General features: G+C 43.0%; 1 protein-coding gene across 1 annotated transcript in view; it reads left to right on the forward strand.

Annotated features, from left to right (window-relative positions):
* Positions 1-11,961: 11,961 nt before the first annotated feature.
* LOC309567195 (vasoactive intestinal polypeptide receptor-like) overlaps positions 11,962-21,189 on the forward strand; it is a 137,648-nt gene continuing 128,420 nt past the window's right edge. Inside the window, exon 1 of the mRNA XM_082272562.1 lies at positions 11,962-12,455. Coding sequence (XP_082128688.1) covers positions 12,399-12,455 — 57 coding nt within the window. The 5' untranslated portion in view covers positions 11,962-12,398. The remainder of the gene's footprint in view (positions 12,456-21,189) is intronic.

Raw genomic sequence — 21,189 nt, forward strand, 5'->3', positions numbered from 1 at the left:
TGTAGTTGCAAGTATGCCCATGCCGTGTGTGTGAAAAATAACTTATTATGACATTTGACAAAGAATTGTTGGAAAAAGTCCAACTTTAAAAAAACTCGCCATGCCTCTTACTAAATACCTTGGACTGTCTACTTTCCAAAAAGGGGTAATTTGGGGGATATTTGTACTGTCTTGGCATGTTAGGGCCTCAAAAAAAAGATAGGCCATCAGTACATCAGGTGTGATCAATTTTCAATGATTGGTACCATAGCTTGTAGACTGTATAACTTTCACACAGACCAAATAATGAACACTGATTTGGGGTATTTTTAACAAAGAAATGTAGCGGGATAAATTTTGGGCAAAATATATAAAGAAAAATTACTTATTTGCAACATTTTATATAAGAAACTATAAAAAACTTTCAAACTTTTTTTTTTTTTCACTTGTAGCGCAAAAAATAAAAACACCCAGTGGTGCTTAAATACCATTTTAATACCAACTTAAATGTGTGCAAAAAATGATAAAGATTACATATGGCTACAGTGTTGCACAACTGAGTAATTCTCATTCAAAGTGTGATAACACTGAAAGCTGAAAATTGCCCAATATTGAGGTGGATAAAGCCTTGTTTTTTAAATAACAAACCTGTTATACCTTCCTGCTCTGTGCAATGGTTTTGCACAGAGCAGTCTGGATCCTCCTCTTCTCGGGTCCCACGACCACAGAGAGCGGTTCAAGGAAGGATTGGCACACCTGAAAATGGCCAGCAAAACTGAAGATTGGCACATAGAAATTTGCCAATGCTAATGTGAATGTGCGCACATGCAATAATGTCCACGAGGATACATGTGCCAGTGCGCACGCAATGCGTGACAGATGCTGATGCCCAGTGGCCTATATAAAGCCTGCAGCATGAGCCATTCGTTTCTGGAGGACCTTTAGCTCCCCCATGTGTTCCTGTTTTCCTGCTCTTGATATTATTGGATTTCAGGTTACCGACCCGGCTTGCCTTTGACCTGTCTTGTCTCCATTCCGGGCTTTGAACCTTGGCTCATTCCCATGACTCCATTTCTGCCTGCTGATCTGTGTATAACCTCTGACTTGCTCTTCTGACTCCGCTACTGCCTAATTACCAGTGTATGACCCGGGCTGACTCTTGACTCTGCTTGCTGCCTTACTTCTGGCTGATCTCCCATGCATGACTTCTGGCCTGGCTCCTGACTCTGCTCCTGGCTCTCCCTGTTGCCAAGCCTCACTCGGTACTTCTGAGAGACTCCTGCCCAGCAGTGCTCCCTGCTTGTCAGCCACCATCCAGCAGACATCTCCTCATCACCTCAGCCTGTCGCATCTGGCAACCCCTGCTTCTCTGAGCATAGTAGTCCCTGTTACCTCCTTCAGGGGTGCTCTGCACCTAGCCACAAGGGAAGCCCTCTCAGCAATTCAGCCTTTGACCAGGTACGTGACACCGGTGCTCCTGGTTCCTACCTCCTGCTGGGTGCCCCCACAGGAAGCAGCTTGTTATGGGGCACCCAAGCAGGCTCATTTTCCTACCCGTGGCTCCCTCTGTCTTTTGATTGGCTCACTGGCTGTGATTGACAGCAGCAGGGGGCAACTGGCTCCCACTGCACCAAAAGCCAATCAGGAGTGTGAGCTCCCGGAGAGGCAAGGCTCTTGTGGACATCGCTGGATCGAGAGGGGGCTTAGGTAACTATTTGGGGGGCCTGGGGGGGGGGTGGGCTGCTGCACACAGAAGGTTTTTTTACTTTCATACATAGAATGCATGAAGATATTAAACCTTTTGCCTTTACTACCACTTCAATTGAACAAGCTGAAGTTAGACGCTGATTGGCTGCCATGCACAGCTGCCCCAGATTCTGAGTGGTCCAGTTTTAGTAAATCCCCTCCATCCTTCTATCTTCTACATACAATGTCGTTTTTACATCTCTACCCTTGAGCTTAATGATAACTTCACATTCAGCCATGTAAATCAAAGGGTTAACACCAAGTCTTCTTGACACCAATGGCAGTATTATGTAGTTAGAACGGGATGGTTCCTAAATTTTCACTCCTTCCTCCTGTTGGATCAAGGTTTCAGTGCTACCTGTTTGGATAAAAAAACTGGGGTATTTTCCCGATGCTCATTGGATAAGCTACGAAACGCCTTCCACATTACAGAACAAGTGCAGGTAAAAGTAACTAAATACCAATAGATACTGAATACCATGACTTGGATAAATGAGAACCTTCACAGACAACGCACTCGCAGTTTTTCATTTTTCCAGAATCAACTTTCTCTGCAGTTCTTTGCATTCCATCATATAGAATCTTAGAGCCTCAAAATAAGTCATTGCTGAAAGACATCCCTTTACAAGACACAGTGATTGCTGGTTATTTTTCAGGCAGAAGATAATTATATAAAGCCCAGGGAGCAGATAAATATATAATAGCCAGCAGCCATCATTGACTACAGGTCTAACTGTGCTTAGGGTCTGAATTAGGGAGTATCTCTACTCAGGTCCACCAGCTCAACTTATATTAATTTTACTAGCCCATGGGGGGCAAATGCCCTTCACCCCAGTCCTCCCCTTACTGCCGCACTTTAGTCACGTAAGCTATACCGTTTATGGCTATCAGCAGAAACTTTTCTGTCACTAATAGGGATTGGGCAGTCATGGATTTATAACCTTGTATTTTTCCTTTTGGGATGTTAGGCATCGCCCTATAAACAATAGATCATCATCTAATTCAATAACAAAAGTAAAAATTAAGACCATTCATGATGTCCATATGTGGCACCTTCAAAAGCACTGGTAAAAAATCCCATTTGCTAACATTTCTGTATGGAACCAAGTGGAGTAATGTTTTAGCACTACTTCAACTGGCAGTTTATTTTATGGGTACAATTGCAGAATATATGTAGGCTGCTGTTCTAAAACAGGGCTGAACGAGGCTGGTCAACCCACAGGAGCATACACCAACCTTAAATTATTTTCGTCATCATCCAGCCTTTTTTGTAAAAGGCCAGGTTTAAAAAGTTTTAATACAGGCCTGCCATTCTGGTCCTACTGTGATTTCAGAAACATTTTAAAGCTGCTTAATAGGCGGCACCTAAGACAAATGCATTTTCTTGATGCTGTAATGTGCAACTGCTCAAATGCCACCAATTAAAGTGGTTCTATTGCTCAAGGTTTTTTACCTTAATGCATTCTACACTACATTACCAAAATTATTGGGATGCCTGCATTTACACATACTAATATATACAGTCAGGTCAATAAATATTGGGACATCGACACAATTCAAATCTTTTTGGCTCTATACACCACCACAATGGATTTTAAATTAAACAAACAAGATGGTCTTTAACTGCAGATTTTCAGCTTTAATTTGAGGATATTTACATCCGAATCAGGTGAAAGGTGTAGGAATTACAAGAGTTTGTATATGTGCCTCCTACTTTTTAAGGGACCAAAAGTAATGGGACAGATTAACAATCATAAATAGAACTTTCACTTTTTAATACTTGGTTGCAAATCCTTTGCAGTCAATTACAGCCTGAAGTCTGGAACGCATAGACATCACCAGATGCTGGGTTTCATCCCTGGTGATGTTCTTCCAGGCCTCTACTGCAACTGTCTTCAGTTCCTGCTTGTTCTTGGGGCATTTTCCCTTCAGTTTTGTCTTCAGCAAGTGAAATGCATGCTCAATCGGATTCAGGTCAGGTGATTGACTTGGCCATTGCATACCATTCCACTTCTTTCCCTTAAAAAAACTCTTTGGTTGCTTTCGCAGTATGCTTCAGGTCATTGTCCATATGCACTGTGAAGTGTCGTCCAATGAGTTCTGAAGCATTTGGCTGAATATGAGCAGATAATATTGCCCGAAACACTTCAGAAATCATCCCGCTGCTTTTGTCAGCAGTCACATCATCAATAAATACAAGAGAACCAGTTCCATTGCCAGCCATACATGCCCATGCCATGACACTACCACCACCATGCTTCACTTATGAGGTGGTATGCTTTGGATCATGAGCAGTTCCTTTCCTTCTCCATACTCTTCTCTTCCCATCACTCTGGTACAAGTTGATCTTGGTCTCATCTCTCTGTCCATAGGATAGGTTTTACAAATCCCATCAGCACGGGTTTACAAATGGGCGTTCTTGTCAAACCAATCTCCTAACATTCTACGAGGAGGTGAGCTGTGAGCTAGATAGGGGGAGACCAGTGGATGTGGTGTACTTGGATTTCGCTAAGGCGTTTGATACAGTTCCCCACAAGCGCTTAATTTATAAAATAAGGTCTGCAGGTATCGATAGCAGGGTTTGCTCTTGGATACGGAACTGGCTAAAAAGGCGTGTCCAAAGGGTAGTAATAAACAGCGCATACTCAGACTGGTCTGAGGTGGTAAGCGGGGTCCCCCAAGGCTCAGTCTTGGGACCAACCTTGTTCAATTTATTCATAAACAACATTGAGGTCGGGATCAGTAGTTCGATATCAGTTTTTGCAGATGACACAAAATTGGGCAGGGCAATAACTTCACAACATGAAGCAGATATCCTACAGAATGACCTGGACAAAATAACAGAGTGGGCAACGACATGGCAAATGAGGTTTAACGTGGAGAAGTGTAAGGTTTTGCACTTGGGGACTAAAAACATAAAAACACAATACACGTTAGGAGGGGAGCCCTTGGGGGAATCAAAAATGGAGAAGGATCTGGGAGTCTTGGTTGATGATAGATTAGGAAACAGCATGCAATGTCAAGCGGCAGCTTCCAAAGCCAACAGAATATTAGCATGCATAAAGAAAGGGATGCATTCCAGAGATAAGACTATAATCCTTCCACTTTATAAAACTCTGGTCCGACCGCATCTGGAGTATTCCGTCCAGTTCTGGTCGCCAGTCCTCAGGAGGGATGTGTTGGAGCTGGAGAGAGTCCAGAGAAGGGCAACTAAACTAATTAGGGGATTGGAGGACCTTGACTATGAAGAGCGTCTACAATCGCTCGATTTATTCTCCCTGGAGAAGAGACGTCTGAGGGGGGACATGATAGCAATTTATAAATATCTTAATGGGGATCCCAGCTTTGAAAAAAAGCTGTTCATTCGAAGGGATTGCATGAGGACTCGAGGGCATACAATGCGATTAGAGGAGAAGCGTTTTAACCTCAGGCAACGCGGGGGGTTCTTTACTGTTAGGGCAACAAGATTGTGGAATTCTCTACCACAAGAGGTGGTTTCTGCGGGTAGTATGGTGGCTTTCAAAAGACTCTTAGACTTACATCTCAAGGATCAGAACATTCAGGGGTATGTGAGATGATTACAGCCACACACACCTACACAGGTTGAACTAGATGGACTATTGTCTTTATTCAACCTCACCTACTATGTAACTATGTAACTATGTAACTATGATATTGTTCCAGAACTGTGAAGGCTTTTTTAGATGTTGTTTGGCAAACTCTAATCTGGTCTTCCTGTTTTTGAGGCTCACCAATGGTTTACATCTTGTGGTGAACCCTCTGTATTCACTCTGGTGAAGTCTTCTCTTGATTGTTGACTTTGACACAAATACACCTACCTCCTGGAGAGTGTTCTTGATCTGGCTAACTGTTGTGAAGGGTGTTTTCTTCACCAGGGAAAGAATTCTTCGGTCATCCACCACAGTTGTTTTCCGTGGTCTTCCGGGTCTTTTGGTGTTGCTGAGCTCACCGGTGCGTTCTTTCTTTTTAAGGATGTTCCAAACAGTTGATTTGGCCACACCTAATGTTTTTGCTATCTCTCTGATGGGTTTGTTTTGTTTTTTCAGCCTAATGATGGCTTGCTTCAGTGACAGCTCTTTGGATCTCATATTGAAAGTTGACAGCAAAAGATTCCAAATGCAAATAGCACACTTGAAATTAACTCTGGACCTTTTATCTGCTCCTTGTAAATGGGATAATGAGGGAATAACACACACCTGGCCATGGAACAGCGAAGCAGCCAATTGTCCCATTACTTTTTGTCCCTTAAAAAGTGGGAGGCACATATACAAATTGTTGTAATTCCTACACCTTTCACCTGATTTGGATGTAAATACCCTCAAATTAAAGTCTGCAGTTAAAGCACATCTTGTTTGCTTCATTTCAAATCCATTGTGGTGGTGTATAGAACCAAAAAGATTAGAATTGTGTCGATGTCCCAATATTTATGGATCTGACTGTATTTGAACGTGTAGCAATGGATTTGGTAGGCCCATTGGTAAAATCTGCCCAAGGTTACCACTATATAATAATGATCTTTGAATATGCCACACAATACCCTGAAACTATACCTCTGCAGAATACCCCATCCAAAACAACTGGCTGTTCCACATTTACTAGCATAGGTTAGCCAGCTGTTCACATCAGTTTATCCTGACCTGATCGATCTCCACAACAAAACCCTGAAAAGAAGACGCTTGGTGGTTCAAAAGGATGGGAAAGATCAGGACTGCCTTTTGCTGGCACTCTTGTTTGCTGTACATGAGATACCACAGGCCTCCATGAGTTTTTCACCCTTTGAATAGGGGTATGGTCAAGATCCTGGTAATTGCTTGACCTAGTGAAGTAAGAATGGGAGGGCTTTCTAGGATATAGGAACAGATTGCAAATGTGATGCCACTGGTCAAAGTGTTCAGGTGTCACAAAGCCAGGTTTATGATATGCACACAGACATTAATGGCTGTGTGTTGAGTTATTTTGAGGGGACAGCAAATTTACACTGTTATACAAGCTGTACACTCACTACTTTACATTGTAGCAAAGTGTAATTTCTTCAGTGTTGTCACATAAAAAGATATAGTAAAAAATGTACAAAAATGTGAGGGGTGTACTCACTTTTGTGAGATACTGTATGTATCAGCTTAAATAAAGCATTTCCATGTGGGGGATCGAGTTGCAGTGCTGGTTCCCATAATGAAAAGCACATTTCTGTTCAGCTGGCAAGGCCAATTTAAGATTGTGGCTAAATTGGGTAAGGTGAATTACAAGGTTCACCAACTAGGCAAGATCAAGCCTTTTCATTCCATACATTTGTGGAAGCCCTGGAAGGATAAGGAACCAGTACCTGCCCTGGTGAGTGCCTCAGGTTGGTGTGGACAGTGTCTAGGTAGCCAATACTGTGCAAAAAATTCCTTCGCTTACAGGGTTTGGGCTTTTGACAAAGGAACAAGAACATCTCCAATTTACCAGGGCTCACTGTTGTTGAGTATAGTATTACTGAGCTTGATGTCAAGGATTGTGTTAGGCCTTACTCCAGAAGCTCAGAGGAAGGCTTTCGCGGATGAGGTAAAGAAGATGTTGACGCTGGTAGTAACTAAGGAATTGCACAGTGAGTTATTGAGTCAATTTGTGTTGGTCCCCAAGTGCAATTATTTCTGAAAGCCTGAAGAATTTTAAAAATGTTACTCTTATTCCATGCCCCAAACGGATGAGCTCTTTGAAAGACTAGGTCTGGCCTGATACATCACAAACATAGAAAGGGGTAAGATACCCTTAACAAAGGCCACCTGGGAGAAAATGTTTTTTTCACCCCAGAGGGACATTTTCAGCACAAAAGAATGCCCTTTTGCCTTTTGATTGCTTCCTCCACGATTCAATGGGCAAAGGACCAAACGCTGCACCTTGGTGTATTTGGACGACATTGGATTGATGGGATTCCCAGTCCCTATTGAAAATGAAAATGTCCAGGCAGCGTTAGAGGAATGGTGGACTTACAGTGAATCCTATAAAGCATGCTTTGGGAACAGAGGAAGCAAAGTACTTTGGGTATATAGTGGGAAAAGGGATGGTGATGGTCAGCAAGGTAGAGGCTATGCAGTTTTGACCATGCCAGTTTACCAAAAAGCAGGTGCATGCGTTCCTTCACGTATTGGGGTACCACAGATGATTTGTACCTAATCTTGCTGCTCTGATGGTGCCATTGACCAATCTAAACAAAGACTCAGAAGTGGCTATGATCAAGTGAAATGCAGATGCTAAAAAAGATCTTCCTGGAGTGCAAGTCGGCATTGTGCCAAAGTCCCGTTCTGGTAGGTCCTAATTTCACAAAATAATTTGTTCATACAGATGCCTCGGAGGTGGGACTAGTAGCTGTTTTATCGCAGGTCATCTATAGAGAGGAGCATCCCATGGTCTTTTTCCAGTCAAAAATGCAGCTGAGAAAAATTACACTATAGTCACTAGCTGGGCTCTATGGTACTTTACCTCTCTGTTATTTTAAAGTGTCCTGGGTGATGTAAACATGTTTCTTTTATATTTTTGGGACTAAAAAACTGTCAAGGAGCATTTTGATTTCCCTTTCAATTATTTAAACTTTTGTTTTGCTGCACACAAGCCCTTTTGAGCTGTGTGCATGGTGGTCAAGTTATCCCCCAAGTATAACAATTTTAGTATATTAACAGTGAATGTACAGTATGTGAGACACAGTATAGACAAACTGCGAAATACACTATTGGTAAACAAACATGGGACCTATTTTACATGCCAGAAATAAAGTACTTCTGTCCATCTAGTCCTGAGATTAATCCAGCTCTGTCACACAGCACACCCTGCCTGCCTGACAGGACAGGGAAGCTGATTTATCTCTCTGATTTAGTTTGACAGGGTGCCGCCAATTTAATAATGCTTAAATTGAAGCATTGGAAATGCCAAATTTCCTATAAATAACATGCCTAGGGAATGCTCTGAAACTGCCTGTAAAGTGACACATCTGTGCGATGTATACAACCTACTACAGGAAAAATGACATTTACAAAAAAATTGCATTTTATTTGCTGATAACTGACAGCTCTTGGCTGCTTTGTTCCACTGATAAACATTTCAGCTGGGGATTCCCTAAGGCTATTTTCACATGTGGGCGTAGCGGATCGCCCGCGATCCGGAAATCATTGCAAATCGCGGGACACCTGTGCAACGCCTGTGATTTGCAATGGCATCCCAAACGCTGTGCGATGTTGCCGCAATTTCCACCTGCCGAATCGCGGTAACATCGCACAAACAGAATCGCGGGACGCATGATGCCCAAAAAAGGTACAAGAGCTTCTTTTGTGTGTTATTCTGTTTGCGCCATGTTACTGGGATTCGGCAGGCGGAAATCACGGCAACATCGCACAGCGCTTAGGGTGCCATTGCAAATCACGGGCATCGCACAGGCGTCCCCCAATTTGCAATGATTTCCGGATCGTGGGCAGAATCACAGGGATTCTGCCCACGATCTGCTACGCCCACATGTGAACGTAGCCTTAATCTATTCCAGACCCTTATCCTTGATAAAGGTCTGGTAAAGATATTGGGAGGTGACCCCATGCAAAGCAAAGAAAATACAATCTTTGTGTCTCCCCTTAAAAATACATACTAAATACTTATTCTTGATAAGGGTCTGGTATAGATGTCAAAGGGGGACCTATCTGTCTTAGTGGTGGAATAAAAAAACTATACTATATATATGACCAAATCCAGCTGAACGGGCAAAAAAGCTGAACACTCCAGCAAGCAAAGTTTGGGTCAAAAATGCTTCAAACTTGCAGCTCAAAAGCAGCTTGTGTACTTTTTAGAGCTACAAGCTTTAAGAGGCATTAGGCTCACATTTTGAACAGGCACAACTGAAAACCATGGTATTTTGAATGCTGCGTGTTTTGGAGCTTTGAGCTACAAAACATTTAGATAGGGGACTAATAGTTCAATGGAAATTCATGCATGCATTGTAACCCTTTCACTATTGTTCCTAATGAAATGGATTTATTTATGACATTTATAGGGTGTTATACACTTACCTTATTATATTTGGTCCTTTATATCAACATCATCACAAAACTCACCTTTGGACTAACCCCTGGTATATGTCAGCTCCTATGTCCGCCTCAGGGAAGTTTGCTTCCGGACCCAGGTCCCTCCTTTCTCGCTCAATGCCTTTCCGATATCGGTAAGCTCCTGGAGTTCTCTTTGCTTTTGGGCAACCTTGCTAATTTTGGTCGTTTTGTATCACTTTGTATCACTGTGTATTGTATCAATGTGTAAAAAGCAATCAGCGCAGTCGTCTTAGTATACAAACATAAATACCATAAAATTATTGAATTAATCCCGCTTGTTGCAGCTCACACCGTAAAGTGATTTCACTCCACCCCTGAATAAAATTGCATAAACAAAAGGTTCCTACTGAAGAAGCCTGTGGATCAGGCATAACGCGTATGGGAGCTACACCAGTGAGGTCATGTGGTGACCAGCTTTATTCATTTTAAATAAATTGTCCTTTTCTATAAAGAGAGCACTATTAGTCATTATTCTTTTCCATGAGTGATTGTCCATATTAGAGGAGAGTGGAAGACATAAGAACTGTATTTGTGGAGCCATCAGATCAGGTGCCCGTGAGGGGGGGAAAAGTGCGTGTGGTCTTTAAACAAAAGGTAACTACTGAAGAAGCCTGTGGATCAGGCGTAACACGTATGGGAGTGGAGCTACGCCAGTCAGGTCATGTAGTAGCCATCCTGAGGTAAGCAGAGCCTTCGGTGAGAGGAGAGCTACCTATTGTACCATTTGATATATTTAACACTATACATACATGAGCATGTGCTTATGCTTGTCAGTATCTTTTATTCATTTTACATAAATTGTCCTTTTCTTTACGGTGAGCACTATTAGTCTTTATTATTTTGCATGAGTGATTGTCCAAATCTGAGGAGAGTGGAAGAAATAGAAACTGCATTCATGGAGCCATCAGATCAGTGGCCAGTGAGGGGGCAAAAGTGTATGTGGCCCTTGACTAATAATCAGGGTTTTACCTGGAAGTGGGCACATATTGAGCACGAGGGGGTGACTGGAAGCATATCACCGGTGAATTATAAGTTGAGGAATTTTGGAGCACATGGACAGTACTGGTGGATGGATACATATTTGAAAAGTTTTGCTACATCTTTTGTTCATTCAATTGTGTCTTATATGTATTTTACGGCATTGTTTTTATTTAAATAGATTGAATGCTCCCCTTCTTTTCCTGAAGAAATGGTTATTATTACTGCAAAACATGTAGCGGGTTGGATGTTGCTTAGAGGTTAAGCTTCCCTGCTTATTATTTACAGCTATTGTTTGATTGCCATTTAATTGTGTACAGGGACTACTTCAGCCATTAAGGGTTGCATCATGTTTTATGTGATTTTGAAAATCCTTTTTTATATATTTTCGTAATAAAACTCTGTTTGCTTGTCTTTTCTAAAATTACGATTGGGATGTGGTACCCGCTTACCTTATTTTTTGACTACTGGCACTATTCCCTCTCTTTATCTTATTGATGAAATGCATTGACCGCAACTTGTTGCCTGTGAAATGGGACACTTACTATGATTAGCCTACTGTATATAAGATGCCACTTGATACTTTTACGAAAATAATACCTTTTAATTGAGCATCTTTTTTGCATCTATATTGTATATACTGTATTTCTATAAATATGAGCTGTGATTAATAAATTAGAATTTTCCCTGGGTGCTACATGTGAAGGTTCCCCTTTTATGAGGACTGAACACATTTTTTACAGTCTGCCTTTCTTTTCTGCAGTTATTTCAAGAATATTACTGAAAATAACTTCGTAGGAGGTCTGTAACAAGATTTTCTGCCCTGGGTGGCAAATACATTAGGTTCGCCACATTACTTATTCTTTTATTTAAAACTTTCTTCGATTTATTGATCGCACTAAATGTACCGTGAGTTGTAGGGACAATCCATTTTAGCAGCGTTCCCTGAGAACCTGAAAATTATTTCAAGGGTTCCTCAGGCGTAGAATGATAAGAAGGGCTATCCTAATGCACGAGGGTCATAAGGATTTTGCAGATGTGTGGAAAGAGCTTTTCTACGTATTGCTTAGCGTGCATTGCCTATTAAAGTAGGATCTTTAGCTTCCAGTTCTCAGCTCAGTAGTGCCATGCTCAGATAAGCAGCAGTCAGAGTTTAGTGATGAAGCTGAAGGCAAGGAACAGATACATTAATATAGAGAGATTAGGACGCAGCAGAAGATGCTTGCACACAGGGATGGGGAGGAGGAGAAAAGGCACCTAAGCTTCCTGAATGGCAAAGACAGCGTTCAGTAGGAAGAGCCAGATGAAGGTGTAATAGACAATAAAGGACAGGGCAGAAAATGGAAATGTAAAAGCTCGACTCCGTGAGAAAAGAAACTCACCAAAACTATAGACTGAGCTCAAGGGGTACTCCTGTTCATCACAAGCTATTGACTCATTTCAACCAGCTCAGTCCTGGGATGGGAGAGATGCCATCATACACTTTATTCTATTAACTCATCCAGGTATTTGGAATATTTTTTAAGGACCTCTAAAAAAAAAAATCAGGGATTGAGGGGTCCAAGAGAAGATCACACTGAAGACTATTACAGCAAGACATAGGAAGACATGAGGAATATATGGAAGGAAATGCTATTTGTTCTTTTTTGGTTTTCCCATGGGATGGTAAGTTTTCTTCTATTTTACCTAGTCTTGTGTCTGTGTTTTGAGTGTGTAGGTACTTTACATTAGTAAGGAAAGGAAATCATGCCTGAAAACCTTTCCCGAAAGAAACATGAAGGGATTTTGTTCTGGCTGCTCACTCTGAAAATGCTAGATGCCTGACTGTAATGGCTTTAGTATTTTAAGTATTTTTAAGAGAGGTATGGACTCCAGAGAGAGAGATATAATTTTGCCCCTGTACAAATCATTAGTAAGACCTCATCTGGAATATGCAGTTCAGTTTTAGGCACCAGTTCACAAACAGGATATCGGGGTACTGGAGAAAGTGCAGCGAAGGGCAACCAAACTGATAAGAGGCATGGAGGAGTTCAGCTATGAGGAACGATTAGAGGAACTGAATTTATTCTCTCTTGAAGAGGAGATTAAAGCGGTAGTATCCCGCTTTTTGACACTTTTAACTACAGGTAAGCCTATAATAAGGCTTACCTGTAGGTACAATTAATATCTCCTAAACCTGCACGGTTTAGAAGATATTTGCGCTGCATGCAGCCGCTCACGCGAGCGGCGCATGAGCTCTGAAGGTCCGGCGGACCTTCAGCTTTCCATGCAGGGAGCTTGCCGAAAAATGACTCCCGCGCGGCTCCGGCCAATCACAGCGCCGGAGCCGCCGAACCTGGAAGAAACACCGAGGGATCATGTCAGCGGTGTCCGGGGGTCCGTGTCGGGGCTTCGTTTTAATACATAATGAGCTAATATGCGATGCATACTTGCTCATTATGCCTTTGTCTTTCCTTTGTCCTTTGTTATTCATTTTAAGGTCGACACAGGGGACAAGGGGGCACTCTTTAGGTCTGGAGGAAAAGAGATTTTATCTCCAAATATAAAAAGGTTTCTTCACAGTAAGAGTTGTGACCATGTGGAATTGACTCCCTCAAGAGCTAGTTCTGTCCAGCTCAGTAGATTGTTTTTTATAAAAACTGGATGATTGTTTTCCTAAATGTACATAATAAAACTGGATACTAATATTGATAGATAAAGTTGATCCAGGGAATATCCGATTGCCTCTTCAGGATCAGGAAGGAGTTTTTCCCCCTGCTGGTGCACATTGGATCATGCTTTGCTGGGGCTTTTTGCCTTTCTCTGGATCAACTGTAGGTATAGGAATGTGCATATGGGATTGTATGATTTGTTTTTTTTTTTTCCTTTTATTGATTGATCTAGATGGACTTGTGTCTTTTTTTCAACCAAACTAACTATATAACTACGCAACTATGTAACTATAAAAATATTTGAGTCCTTCTCCCAAAACAAGTAGGCAGACCAGGCGTGACTATTTCATCTGCATACTTGTTTCAGGCCAACCAGAAAGTAGGTTCAAACACCAGCTTCACTTTCTATAAGTTTCTATTAAAGGGTTTTTCCAAGGATGATATTCAGCAAATGTCAAAAAAAAAAGAGAGATAACTGGAGTTGAGAATATTAAGAATTGGAAGCTGACAGTTCATGAGAAATTAAGCAGACAGATTCCATGGGTGTATTTATAAAACATCTGCATAGCAATATGCCCAGTGAATGTGAATGTACATTTGCTTTGTGCGAGTGGGGCAAAAAAAGAATGCTATTAGGCTATTTACTGTGCTGGTCCAATGTTTTTCATTGATTTAAAATGGAAACTACCACATTTGACCACTAGATGGCACTGAGTGTCATGGTAAATTCCTCACTGGGTGAATTGCTATGCAAACCCTTTAAAATACACCTCCATGTTAATCTCCGTTAATTGGAGTGATAGAAGACATATCTAAAGATGAAATATATAATATATGGAAAATGTAAATTTTTAGCTTGGACATATCTAAATTATACTTTATTAAAAATCTTTATGTATTACTATAGTTACTATATAGATCAAAAATATTTATATTTAATGCATAACGTAAACATTATGATATTTGGTTCTTTCCTCCATGCTCAATGGTGTCTACACCTGACAATTGTGATGGTAGCTATATCAGAAAAACAAATCTATTTCAATAAGCATTGTTAGTTACGTGTATAGAGCTAAGCATGTTTCATATGTTGTTCCCTTGGGAAGCACTATCTCATATCAGGGCTGCTGTAAAACAATAAGGCTACTTTGTTTAATGACTATGTACCTGCCAATCAGATACAAAAGGAGATGTCAGATTCATGAAGTAAATGATATGATGATGAGCTAATTCCTTCTTATTTCCACAGTAGTAGCTATAGCAAAAGGTTAGTTCATATTTCAATAAACTGTAAGCGTTTGTAACAGTTTATCTCATAACGAATATAAATTTACCATAGATATGTAGAAAAATAAATATGATTTCTAGACATCAATGACAACTCTGAGCTCATTCTCACATGTTAACCAGACTAATCTTAGCTACATTGCTAAATAAAAGTTTGTTGTTTAACTGCTTGCCGACCGCCCTACAGAAGTTTCCTGCTACAGGGCGGCTGTGCTGGGCAGGATCACATATACGCTATATTGTCAAAAGTATTGGGAGGCCTGCCTTTACACGCACATGACCTTTAAGTGCATCCCAGTCTTATGCCTCGTACACACGCAACGATTATGGGCCGACCGATCGGCCGTCTTTTGTCCAGTGTTGTTGTGTTGGTTGAAATGTGCTCGACTGCACATGAATTTTCTCGGCCAACAAAAACCAACTTCAGAAGTGATGTCATGTGCTGGTTTACTTTCCGTGTGTTTTTTCCTCTCTAAACATGCCCAGTCTTGCTCATCAGATTTTTGTCTGCCGAAATGTGTACTGACTGATGGAGAATCGGCCGTTGTGTTGACGGCCAACAAAAATTTTATAGCCTGCACACCAGATTTTTTTCGCCAGAAAAGTCGGAGTCGGTTGTCGGAAGCATAATACTAACAAGCCGAAAATCGGCCGATCGGACGTTGGCCGAAAATTCACGGCCATTAATCGAGGCCTGTGTACAAGGCATTAGTCCACACAGTTCAATATTGAGTTGGCCCACCCTTTGCAGCTATAACAGCTTCAACTCTTCTGGGAAGGCTGTCCACAAGGTTTAGGAGTGTGTCTATGGGAATGTTTCAAAAAAACAGGTGCAACCAGCGCTATGGAGAACCTATATGTTTTGTGGAGGTGTAAGCTGCCACCAACCTACCCCTTGGGGTTGGGGTACAAATACAGGGTATGCAGTGTGGTGTTGGTGTATGGCCACATTTGTATAGCCTATTGAGATATTGGTGAACATTCGTTATACACACATCCCCTCCCAATTGGTAGCGCCATACACCAACACCCCACCGCATACCCTGTATGGGAATGTTTGACCATTCTAGAAGCGCATTTGTGAGGTCAGGCACTGATGTTGGAGAGAAGGTCTGGCTCGCAGTCTCCGCCCTAATCCATCAAGTTGAGGTCAGGACTCTAAGAAGGCCAGTCAAGTTCCTCCACCCCAAACTCGCTTATCCATGTCTTTATGGAATTTGCCTTGTGCACTGGTCCAAATTATTTGGTGGAGGGGGATTATGGTGTGGGGTTGTTTTCCAGGGGTTGGGCTTGGCCCCTTAGTTCCAGTGAAGGGAACTCTTATAGCGCCAGCATACCATTTTGCACAATTTTATGTTCTCAACTTTGTGGGAACAGTTTGGGGATGGCCCCTTCCTGTTCCAACATGACTGCGCACCAGTGCACAAAGCAAGGTCCATAAAGACATTGTTTGATGTAAATGAAAATTATCAACCTACAGAGGGCTGAATTCAAAGACACCCCGAAAATCAAAGTGAAAAAATTATGCAGAAGAGATGGGAGCAGGTTCCCCTGAGCATATGTGACAGACGTGAAAGGGTCTCGGGAAGCTGTGGAGAACATTATACTGCCTGTAACATCGTTCAGCATGACCGGTTTGGTGGTGGGTCAGTGATGGTCTGGAAAAGCATATCCATGAAGCTGGGTCAGACTGGCCTACCGGGATATCAGGAAATTTCCCAGTAGGCCGGCAAGTCCCCTGCCCTGGGGCTGCTGATACCTGTAAAAAAAAATGGCCACGGCCGGCCCAATATGCGCACTGCGCATGCGCCGCCACCATTTGGGAAAACCCGTACATGTTTGGCTAATATTTGGGCAGACGGCACATGCGCGGTGACGTGTTGGCGCCAGGCAGCGTCATTTTTAAATGTAAGGCGCCTCACCAAAAGGTAAGTGAGACGCCTCCGCAGTCCCTGCATCCCCTCAGGAGATGCAGTGCTGCGGGCATGTTATAGGAGATTCTCCTGTACTATGCCCGCAGCACTGCATCTCCTGTACTATGCCCGCAGCCCTGCATCTCCTATACCATGTCCACAGCCCCTGCACCATGTCCCCAACCCCTGCATCTCCTGTACCATGCCCACAGCCCTGCATCTCCTGCGCCATGTCCGCAGCCCCTGCACCATGCCCAAAGCCCCTGCATCTCTTTCACCATGCCCGCATCCCCTGCATCTCCTGCACCATGCCCACAGCCCCTGCATCTCCTGCACCATGCTTGCAACCCCTGCATCTCCTGTACCGTACCCGCAGCCCCTGCATTTCATGAACCATGCTCGCAACCCCTGCATCTCCTGCACCTTGCCCACAACCTCTGCATCTCCTGCACCATGTCCACAGCCCCTGCATCTCCTGCACCATGCCCGCAGTCCCTGCATCTCCTGTACATTGCCCGCAGCCCCTGCATCTCCTGCACCATGCCCACAACCCCTGCATCTCCTGCACCATGCCCGCAGCCCCTGCATCTCCTGTACCATGTCCAGAGCCCCTGCATCTCCTGTACCATGTCCAGAGCCCCTGCATCTCCTGTACCATGTCTGCAGCCCCTGCATCTCCTGTACCATGCCCGCAGCCCCTGAATCTCCTGTACCATGTCCGCAGCCCCTGCATCTCCTGTACCATTTTCGCAGCTCCTGCATCTCCTGTACCATGTTAGCAGCCCCTGCATCTCCTGTACCATGTCCACAGCCCCGTAGTCTCCTGTACCATGCCTGCAGCCCCTGCATCTCCTGTACCATGTCCAGAGCCCCTGCATCTCCTGTACCATGTCCAGAGCCCCTGCATCCCCTGTACCATGTCCAGAGTGCCTGCATCTCCTGTACCATGTCCGCAGCCCCTGCATCTCCTGTAACATGTCCGCAGCCCCTGCATCTCCTGTACCATGCCCACAGCCCCTGAATCTCCTGTGCCATGTCCGCAGCCCCGGCATCTCCTGTACCATGTCCGCAGCCCCTGCCTCTCCTGTACCATGTCCACAGCCCCGTAATCTCCTGTACCATGCCCGCAGCCCCTGCATCTCCTGTACCATGTCCAGAGCCCCTGCATCTCCTGTACCATGTCCAGAGCCCCTGCATCCCCTGTACCATGTCCAGAGCGCCTGCATCTCCTGTACCATGTCCGCAGCCCCTGCATCTCCTGTAACATGTCCGCAGCCCCTGCATCTCCTGTACCATGCCTGCAGCCCCTGAATCTCCTGTGCCATGCCCGCAGCCTCTGCATCTCCTGTACCATGTCCACAGCCCCTGCATCTCATGTGCCATGCCTGCAGCCCCTGCATCTCCAGTACCATGCCCGCAGCCTCTGCCATGTCATGGAGGGATGCACAGACCTCCATGGCACACTGACTGCTATTAGGTTTTGGGATGAAATCCTTGGACCCATTGTCAAACCCTACACTGGTGCAGTGGTTTCTGGGTTCCTCCTGGTGTATGACAATGCCCAGCCTCATGTGGTGAGAGTATGCAGCCATTTCCTGGAGGATGAAGGAATTGATATCATTGAATGGCCCCCATGCACACCTGATCTAAATCCAATAGAACACCTCTGGGATATTATGTTTCGGTCCATCCAACGTCGCCAGGTTGCACCTCAGTCTGTTCAGGAGCTCAGTGATGCCCTGATCTGGGAGGAAAATACCCCAGGGCACCATCCGTCGTCTCATTAGGAGCATTCCCCGACACTGTCAGCCATGCATACAAGCACATAGGGCCATACAAACTACTGAGTACCATTTTGAGTTGCTGCAATGAAATTTCAGCAAAATGGACTAGCCCTCTGCATTATTTTTTCATTTTGATTTTTGGGGGTGTCTTGGAATTCAGCCCTCTGTAGGGTGATCATTTTAATTTCCATCAAACAATGTGTTGCATCCTTTCATTCCTAACACATTACCCAGTCCAAATCAGTATAGATATCCAGCATGATATTTTTCACGTTGAGATCTGATGTGTTTTCAAAGTGTTTCTTTAATATTTTTTAACAGTGTGTATGTGTGTGTGTATATATATATATATACCCAATTCCAAAAAAGTTGGGACACTGTACAAATTGTGAGTAAAAAAGGAATGACTAATTTACAAATATTTTATTCACAATATAATATTGATATCATATCAATTGTTGAAAGTGAGACATTTTGAAATGCCATGCCAAATATTGGCTCATTTTGGATTTCATAAGAGCTACACATTCCAAAAAAGTTGTGACAGGTAGCAATAAGAGGCCGGAAAAGTTAAATGTACATATAAGGGACAGCTGGAGGACTAATTTGCAACTTATTAGGTCAATTGATAACATGATTGGGTATAAAAAGAGCCTCTCAAAGTGGCAGCGTCTCTCAGAAGTCAAGATGGGCAGAGGATCACCAATTCCCCCAATGCTGCGGCGAAAAATAGTGGAGCAATATCAGAAAGGAGTTTCTCAGAGAAAAATTGCAGAGTTTGAAGTTATCATCAACTACGGTGCATAATAGCATCCAAAGATTCAGAGAATCTGGAACAATCTCTGTGCGTAAGGGTCAAGACCGGAAAACCACACTGGATGCCCATGATCTTCGAGCCCTTAGACGGCACTGCATCACATATAGGAATGCTACTGTAATGGAAATCACAACATGGGCTCAGGAATACTTCCAGAAAACATTGTCGGTGAACACAATCCACCGTGCCATTCGCCATTGCCGGCTAAAACTTTATAGGCCAAAAATGATCCAGAAGCGCAGGCATTTTCTCTGGACCAAGGCTCATTTAAAATGGACTGTGGCAAAGTGGAAAACTGTTCTGTGGTCAGACGAATCAAAATTTTAGGTTCTTTTTTGGAAAACTGGGACACCATGTCATCTGGACTAAAAAAGACGAGGACAACCCAAGTTGTTATGAGCGCTCAGTTCAGAAGCCTGCATCTCTGATGGTATGGGGTTGCATGAGTGTGTGTGGCATGGGCAGCTTACACATCTGGAAAGGCACCATCAATGCTGAAAGGTATATCCAAGTTCTAGAACAACATACGCTCCCATCCAGACGTCGTCTCTTTCAGGGAAGAACTTACATTTTCCAACATGACAATGCCAGACCACATACTGCGTCAATGACAACATCATGGCTGCGTAGAAGAAGGATCTGGGTACTGAAATGGCCAGCCTGCAGTCCAGATCTTTCACCCATAGAAAACATTTGGCACATCATAAAGAGGAAGATGCGACAAAGAAGACCAAAGACAGATGAGCAACTAGAAGCCTGTATTAGACAAGAATGGGACAACATTCATATTCCTAAACTTGGGCAACTTGTCTCCTCAGTCCCCAGGCGTTTGCAGACTGTTATAAAAAGAAGAGGGGAGGCCACACAGTGCTAAACATGGCCTTGTCCCAACTTTTGTGAGATGTGTTGATGCCATGAAATTTAAAATCAACTTATTTTTCACTTAAAATGATACATTTTCTCAGTTTAAACATTTGATATTTCATCTATGTTGTATTCTGAATAAAATACTGAAATTTGAAACTTCCACATCTTTGCATTCTGTTTTTATTCACAATTTGTACAGTGTCCCAACTTTTTTGGAATTAGGTTTGTACAAAGCCTTGAAAAACTATGCATACCCCCTGAAATTTTGCACATTTTGTCATGTTACAATCAAAAACGTAAATGTATTTTATTAGGATTTTATGTGATAGACCAACGCAAAGTGGCACAGAATTGTGAAATGGAAAGAAAATTATAAATGGTTTTCAACACTTTTTTACAAATAAATATCTGAAAACGAAGGCGTGCATTTGTATTCAGCCCCCTTTACTTTGATGCCCCTAACTAAAATCTAGTGGAACCAATTGCCTTCAGAAGTCACCTTATTAGTAAATAGAGTCCACCTGTGTGCAATTTAATCCTCAGTATAAATACAGCTGTTTTGTGAAGCCCTCAGAGGTTTGTTAGAGAACCTTAATAAATAAACAGCATCATGAAGGCCAAGGAACACACCAGACAGGTCAGGGATAAAGTTGTGGAGAATTTTAAAGCAGGGTTAGATTAAAAAAAATATTTCCGAAGCTTTGACCATCTCATGGAGCACTATACAATCCATCATCCGTAAATTGAAAGAGTATGGCACAACTGTAAACCTACCAAGACATGGACATCCACCTAAACTGACAGGCCGGGCAAGGAGAGCATTATTCAGAGAAGCAGCCAAGAGGCCCATGGTAACTCTGGAGGAGCTGCAGAGATCCACAGCACAGGCAGGAGAATCTGTCCACAGGACAACTATTAGCCATGCACTCCACAAATCTGGTCTTTATGGAAGAGTGAAAAGAAGAAAGCCATTGTTAAAAGAAACCCATAATATAATAAGTCCTGTTTGCTGTTTGTGAGAAGCCATGTGGGGGTGGTCAGATTAGACAAAATTTAACTTTTTGGCCTATAAGCAAAACT

The sequence above is a fragment of the Pelophylax lessonae genome (genome assembly GCF_965119305.1).
Source record: "Pelophylax lessonae genome assembly, chromosome: 11".
Classification (NCBI taxonomy): domain Eukaryota; kingdom Metazoa; phylum Chordata; class Amphibia; order Anura; family Ranidae; genus Pelophylax; species Pelophylax lessonae.